Raw genomic sequence first — 7,805 nt, 5'->3', positions numbered from 1 at the left:
AGAGAGAGAATAGGTGCACCAGCGCCTTAACTGCTAAGCCATTCCTCCAGCCCTCATAGTACATACTCTTGATCACAAACTCTGGTTATGGCTGTTGTTACCTGCACAATATTAAGCCCATCAACATTCTGCCATGGACAGTGGAGAAAGATACGATGCCCCCATCAGTCCCTGAGGAATTGTGACCATTAAGGGTTGCTGTGGGTAGAGGAGACATTTTCTTCAGTGGTGTACCCACTGGTAAGTTGCATGCATTCTGATAAACAACCCTCAGTAATGCTCATACAGGAAGCCCTAATTGAACTCAGGAGTCACACCACACACACACACACACACACACACACACACACACACACACACAATCAAAGTAGATGAGGGACTAGCTGGAAGGAAGAAAGGGTTTACTGGGAGGGAAAAGGAAAAGAGAAAGTAATGGGAGGTGCATGCGATAAAACTAAGTCATATGCATGTATAAAAAGTGTCAGGGGGCTGGGGAGATGGCTCAGCAGTTAAGGTGTTTGCCTGCAAAGCCAAAGGATCCCAGTTCAACTCTCCAGGACCCATGTATGCCAGATGCATTAGGGGGTGCATGATGTGGAGTTTGTTTGCAATGGCTGGAGGCCCTGGCATGCCCATTCTCCCCCTCCTTCCTCTCTTTCTCTCTCAAATAAATAAATAAATAATACACACATATATATATTTTTTAAAAATTATCAGTAAGCCAGGCGTGGTGGCGCACACCTTTAATCCCACACTCAAGAGGCAGAGGTAGGAGGATTGCCATGAGTTCGAGGCCACCCTGAGACTACATAGTGAATTCCAGGTCAGCCTGAGCTAATGTGAGACCCTACCTCAGAAAACCAAAAAAAACAAAAAAAGAAAGAAAGAAAGAAAGAAAGAAAGAAGGAAAGAAAGAAAGAAAACTATCAGTAAATATAATAAAATAAAAAATATGGTTAGAAGTGGGTTATGGAGATACTGCTGATGTTGCTTTTTTTTTCTACATTTCCCCCAGGGTTTTTTTTTTTCTACAGCACATGATAGATGCTGTGTCTATTGTCTGGGGAAGAAGCATTTCTCCTCAGTCATGTAGGGATGTTTGGATCATCATTGCTACTTTTGCAAGGATGACGCCTCCATCAACACTAGCTGGTAGAAGGAGGAAAATGTTCCTTCTTTCAAATGGGTTTTCACAGTGCAATCCTTTCAAGGCTGTTTTCCACCCCTCCCGGTGATTAGCACAGAAGCCTGAGCCCCAGGGCCAGGACAGGAGCCCCAGCCCCGCTCCGGTGCCCACAGAGGCCCTCCGGTGCCCACAGAGCGCCGGTCGCTGCTAGCCCCATGCATCCAAACAGTGCCGCGGGCCTCATCCTGCAGCGCAGGACCCATGGGGCTCTCTGAGAGAAAGTAAGGTCCTGGCAAGTGTGGGTTCCCACTGGACGCTGCAGAGAAGATCCCACTTCCTGCCTTTTTAGCTGAAAGAAGGTGACTTGGTTCATGGTGCCTGTTTCTGTCTTCAGAGTCACCCTTGAAGCATCTTTAAACTCTCCTTCTATCCTCACATCTTCTCTCTTTTTTTTTTTTTTTCTTGAGGCCAGCCCAACAGAGGGGCCTTTTATTTACCCAAGAGACAGAGAGAATGGGTGCATTAGCACCTCCAGTCACCATAATCGAACTTGTGATGCATGTGCCTTCTTGTGCACTGGCATCACTGTGCATCTGGCTTGCGTGGAGCCTGGAGAGTAGAACATGATTTCTTGGGCTTCACAAGCAAGTGCTTTGACTGTTAAGCCATTTCCTCAGCCCTCCAGCCTCCTTCTTAATAAGGACCCTGTGATTTCACAGGGAAATCTCACCTTATGGTCCTAGTGGCATCTGCAAATACCTTTGATCAATCATGTAGAGCACCGTATTCAAGAATTCTGGGGATTGGGCCATGGGCATTTTAGGGGCACTACTATGCCTTCTATTGCCAGCTGGATAGAATAGCTTGAAACTGGAGAGTTTCGTCCCTCTTGTATTGCAGAGAGACATAAACATTGCACTGGCAGCGGGGGTTGGAAACATAGTCAAGTGCTTGCTATGCAAGCATGAGAACCTAAGTTCAATTCCCAGGAAGAGAGGAAGGAGGGGAGGAGAAGGGGGGAGGAAGGAAAGAAGGAAGGGAGGAAGGAAGGAAGGAAGGAAGGAAGGAAGGAAGGAAGGAAGGAAGGAAGGAAGGAAGGAAGGTGAAAATAAAATTGCACTGTGGCCAGTTAGTTAGCTGTCCAGAAAGTAGAAGGTCTGAGGACTTCCCACTAGGGGGCCACATCCATTAACAATGGCAGGCCTGACCCTCAGCGCTGGCATTGGCTTACACACAGTAGAACAGAGACTGATCTAAGCTGACTGTGACAGCTCCATCAGCAATGGCAGACGTGCTAGGAAAACCTACATGAGCAAGGCCGGAGAGCCTGCCCCTGTCATCAGGACTGCTTTCTGTAATAACATTTCAGGCTATTTTCAGTGTGAGGCAAACAAGCCAGAGATGGGAGACAGACAGATGATGGACTGAAGACATGTGCAGGACATTGTAACTCACTCTTGTTTTTATTTTACAGCCTGTCAAAATAAGCAATATTACCTTGTAGAAAATGAGAAAATAAGACTGGAGAGATCACTTACTGGTGAAGGCACTTGCTTGCAAAGCCTAACCACCCTAGTTTTGATTCCCCAATACACATGTAAAGCCAGATGCACAAAGTGGTGAATGCATCTGGAGCTCATTTGCAGCTGCTAGAAACCCTGGCTGGCATGCCCATTCTCTCTCTCTAAAAGAAAAAAATTAGAAAACAGGAAAAGTACATTTTTATATCACTTTCAATTCAACTGAATACAAAATAACTAAATGTCACTGTTTATTTTTAAGACCTTTTAACTGAATTACACATTTAGAAAAATAAGATTTTTAAGTTAAAATTCATCAAAAAATTTCAATGAGTAAAGTCCTTGCCACACAAGCATTAGAACCCACATTCACATCCCTGGAATCCACATAAAGTGCTAGGCGTGGTGGCATGCACCTGTAATGCCAGTTTGCAGTGGTGGAGACCGGAGGTTCCCCAGGACTTGCTGGCAAGCTTGTCTGGCCAAACCATCATGAGTTCTGGGCTCAGTGGGAGACCCTATCTCATAAAAACAAGGTTGAGAAGCAACAGAGAAGACACCTGGTGTCGACCCCTGAGCTCTACATTCTTGTGCACTCACATGCATGCACACACACGTGTGCCAATGCACACACAAACACACATTTAAACATGCATGCAGACCCCACATATGCATACAACATCAGGAGAGGGAGGGGGAGGGAGAAAAGCTGGGAACTGGCTTTTGGTGCTAACAACACGAGAGCTCCAGGTGGCTCAGGATAAGCTAGTCCCTCTGCTCATCACACCCGGTGCTCCCCGTTCTAAGTGGGGCTTTCTTCTTTCACAAACAACAGCAGGAGTTTTAGTAACTCCATTCCATCATCCACATGGTCTAGCCTCTACCTAGGTGCTTCCAGTTAAGGCTAGCCTTTCCTTAGCAGAGAACATGCTGCTTCCAGAAAGCGAAAGCAGAAGGCTCATTGCTGAGCAATGCGTCAATGCCCCCATGACTGCCAGTGTGAGGAAATGGTCCACTGAGGAGTGCCTGAAATTGTAATTATTTTCTATTAATAAATCTGGACTTCTCTCAAGGCACCAAGGTAAGCTTGATTAAAGTTCTTTTGCATGTGATCCCCAAGTGGCCTCTTCCTTGCCTGTAATTCAAAGTCAAGTGTGGCTTCTTGTCCAGTGGTTGCCAGGAGATAGCCCAGGAGGCAGCTCCCCATCTCCTCTGCCATGGCAACGTGGGTGATCGCTCATCCCCTTCCTTCTGTGGGAGCCAGGTGTCCGAGTAGAATGCTGCTGCCCCAACTGTTAACCCACAAAGGGAGAAGAACCCTTCCAACCCTTCTTCTGCACAGGAGACATTCGAGCCTGCCTCTGAGTTTTCCTTCCTAACCTCGAGCCATAGCTGCCCTGATTCTTTATTTTCCCCTCAAGGCTTCCCTGGGACACTTCTGGAAACAAAAATGCTGTATACTGTGAACCATGAAAGTATAAAACCAGGGCTGGGGAGATGGCTCAGTGGCTAAAAGCACTTGCTACGCAACCCTGGCGACTGGAGTGTGGGTCCCCAGGACCCACAGAAGCTGGATGCAGCAGCGCACGCGTCTTCGGCCCTGTGTGCCTGCAGGCAGATGGGAGGAGGAGCAGGAGAGTCCCAGAGACTTGCAGGCCTGCTGGACACAGCAGCGACAATGCGAGCCACCTCAACCACATGGAAGGTAGGGATGGACACCTAGGAATTGCCCCTGGCCTTCACACAAGCGCCATGACGTGTGTGGGTCCATGCACACACATGACACACACACAGTGGAGACTGAGTTGGCCGTGTGCCTCCTCATCACATCTGCAGACTGTCACATGAATGGTAGCCACATGGGTGTGTTTGACAGGGCTGACACCCATCATCCTTGGTTTGGCTTACAAATTTGACTTTAAAAGCTCAGTTAAGAGTTATCAAAAGTCTGGATGGAGAAATGGCTTAGAGGTTAAAGTGCTTTCCTGCAAAGTCAAAGGGTCCAGGTTTTATTCCTCAGGACCCATGTAAGCCAGATGCACAAGGGGGCCCATGCATCTGGAGTTTATTTGCAGCAGCCTAAGGCCCTGGTGCACCCATTCTCCCCGCCCCCTCCCTCTCTTTCTTCCTCTGCCTCTCATAAATAAATAAAATAAAAGAGTAACTAAGAGTTAATAGTTAAGATATTATGGGAAATTGAATCACACAGAAATGGCACGAGAAATGAGTTGGAGAATCAGAAAACTTATTCATGTTGACATGGCCTCAGGGGAATAACTTCCAAAGCCTGAGTGCTGAGCTCTGATAGCTCGGGGGGGGCGGGGGTTATAGATAACATGGCAGGTAATCTGACATCACCTTGAATTCTTTACACTACTGGTGGGTTACAAGTTTCTTTTTAATTCTTTTTAATTTATTTTTATTTTTTTAGAGAGAGAATGGGCAGGGCAGGTCTCAGCCACTGCAATCGAACTCCAGACACTTGCACCACCTAGTGGGCATGTGCAGCCTTGCACTTGCATCACCTTTGTACATCTGGCTAAGGTGGGATCTGGAGAGAAATGGAACATGGGTCCTTAGACTTCACAGGTGCCTTAACTGCTAAGCCGTCTCTCCAGCCCGGGTTACAATTTCTAAGGTTATGTAAGGAAGTACAAATACAGAACAGAAGGCTGTTTGTTCAGGGGTGTTTTGTCTGTGGCTGCACTAACCAGATCACATACAAGCAGGGTGCAGCTGCACAGACAGGGAGGAGACTCAGGGTCATGCTGTCTCCCTGGTGACACTTGTACAATAGAAACTGTGTCTTAAAGTATCATCTGGGCCTGGTTTCTTTGTTAACTTTCTTCTACCACATAGAGAGAACTCTCATTTTGCCCAAGCCATCCTGGACTCCACAGGAAAAGTATTCTCTTCTGCCATCAGGGATCTGATAGTGGAACCCATGTTTTCACAGCAGGCGACAGGTCTCACATTTGTTTTCTTGTGTGTGTTTAGTATGTGCAATGTATGGTGTGATGTGTATATGGGTGCTATCTGCACGTGTACGTGCATGTGCACATATCCCATGCGTCTACGTGCGGAAGCCAGAGGCGTGTCCTCCTCTGTGGCTCTGCAGCTTGTTTCCTTGAAATCAAGTCTCTCACTGGATCCGAAGCTGCTGTTTCCAGTCAGACTGGCCGGCCAATGAGCCCCAGGGATTCTCCAGTCCACATTTACCACAGGACTGGGATTACAGGTGCATGTGGCACGCCCAGCCTCTGACCTGGGTGCTGAAGACACATTTGCTTATTTCTGCCTCAGTGTGTTGAGGTGTGGTAAAGGGGTGCAATGATGGGCAAGCCATGCGGGGTGACTGGCCCACAATCTCTTGCTCTGTAAGTGCTTTCGGTTTGCTTCTGAATTAGTCATCAACTCCTAAAATAGTGAATGAACAGGCTTAGTCAGAGCTGACGTCCAATGCAAAGTCACAGTGGGAGAAAAGATGAATAAAATTTAAAGGTACTAGTTGGGGCTTGGCAAGCATAAATCTGACTTCAAGTGAGCCACACATTTCCCTCAGTCCGGGTGACCATGATCCTTATGCATGTAGAACCATACCTGGCAGCTCTGCTCTGGCAAAACTAATGAAAACAGAGGAGTTTCTGGATTGAATCTCAATTTTAAGTGGAACTGGAGATAACGAAGTGGATAAAGTGCTTTCTTGACAAGTGTGAGGACCCAAGTTCAATCCCCAGAACCCATGTAAAAATTCCAGGCACAGAGTGTGAGCTACAATCCCAGTGCGGGGTCCCTGGGGCCCACGGGCCAGCAAGTCTAGCCTCCTTGGTGAGCTCTAGGGAGAGACTGCCACAAAAAAGGTGGATTGTGTTCCTGCGAGATGACACCTGAGGCTGCCCTCCTCCCTTCATTTGCACGAGTGTTCACACACACACACACAAGATTTTGGGAAAAGCCCCTTGAATTGCTTTATTTCTAACATGCTATTTGAGTCATAGCAGCATGCATATTAATAAAATTGAAATACTTAAAGACAAATTTACTGGAGTTCTGAGCTGCTGTGAGACTGAAGCAGCCTGCTGTACTTTTGACCTCAGAAGGTGGGTCCAATCCTGTTTTAATTTTGTGCTGAGTCCTGGTTACCAAAGAATGTTGACCCAATGTCAGGTTAATAAACAGAATTTTGAACTTTAATAGGGCAGTTCCAATGGACCAGAACTGGGCTGGGCTGGCCTAACCTGGCCTCTTGCCTGGTACCTCAGGGCCATCATAAAGGGACCAGCAAATCATGGTTCTCATGGAAATCTCTTGATATCAAAATTCCTTCCTCTTTGCACACGTGTCTCCTGGAGCCCTGTGGAGATGAAGATTGACATTCATAGTCATATTCTCCCAAAAGAATGGCCGGACCTGGAGAAGGTAATGAGCACTCCTTTGCTGAATTCTTTCTGGAACTTTTCCAGGTTTCTCAATGCCTCTATTTATAGGCCGTTCTCTTCTTTGGAGAATTGATGTTTCTTTGCTGGAGGGGGTGGATTTAAAACCCCTTGGTAGCTGTAATTTCCAAAATTTTAAGAATGACTTTTATATTCATTTTCAAAGAACCTTGGATCAAAGAAACAAGTGCCTTCCTGAAATCTTTCATTCCCCTCAAATGACGTATCCTTTCAAATTCCCAGACAATTTAAGTCAAGTAGCTTTACTTCCTTTTAAATCACATTTTCAGCTACTGGAGAGATACCTGCCAACTATAGAGTCTAAAGTTACAATTTCAACTAAAAGACTATTTAAAAAGATAGAATGTGATCAGTTTCCAAAGTGCTTAAAATAAGTTTTAGAAGCACCAGGAGATAGCTTTCTGCAATGTCTTTTTAATCTATTTTAGGACACTGTCTGAAATCTTTCCTGTTTGATCTTTAAGCTGTAAATCCTTGTTTTGAAGAGCTAGGAAGTAGGTACATCAAAAGTCCCTAGAATGAATGACATAAAATCTTTGCACAATGAGTGTCTCTAAAAAGTGTTCTCTGGAGAGAGAGACCCTGAGCTTTATTACAGTCTCTTGCGTGAGCATGGTGGGGGAGGGGGCGGGGGGTATTCACTAAAGCGTATGTGCCTCACTGTGGCTGCTCCACTGAAGAGACTATCTCCCCACCAGCAAC

The 7,805-nt window shown here is 46.3% G+C and overlaps 1 protein-coding gene across 2 annotated transcripts in view; it reads left to right on the top strand.

Annotated features, from left to right (window-relative positions):
- The first annotated feature begins 6,875 nt into the window (after positions 1–6,875).
- Positions 6,876–7,805, top strand: part of Acmsd (aminocarboxymuconate semialdehyde decarboxylase) — a 58,896-nt gene continuing 57,966 nt past the window's right edge. The window contains exon 1 of one of the 2 annotated variants that reach the window (XM_045150281.1): positions 6,876–7,065. In XM_045150281.1, the coding sequence (XP_045006216.1) occupies positions 7,009–7,065 (57 nt within the window). In that variant the 5' untranslated portion in view covers positions 6,876–7,008. The remainder of the gene's footprint in view (positions 7,066–7,805) is intronic. The other variant, XM_004668161.2, reaches the window with a different exon arrangement.

This window comes from Jaculus jaculus, chromosome 5 (genome assembly GCF_020740685.1).
Source record: "Jaculus jaculus isolate mJacJac1 chromosome 5, mJacJac1.mat.Y.cur, whole genome shotgun sequence".
NCBI classification, from domain to species: domain Eukaryota; kingdom Metazoa; phylum Chordata; class Mammalia; order Rodentia; family Dipodidae; genus Jaculus; species Jaculus jaculus.
Note: the sequence above shows the minus strand (reverse complement) of the source record. Positions and strands in the feature narration are given on the sequence as shown.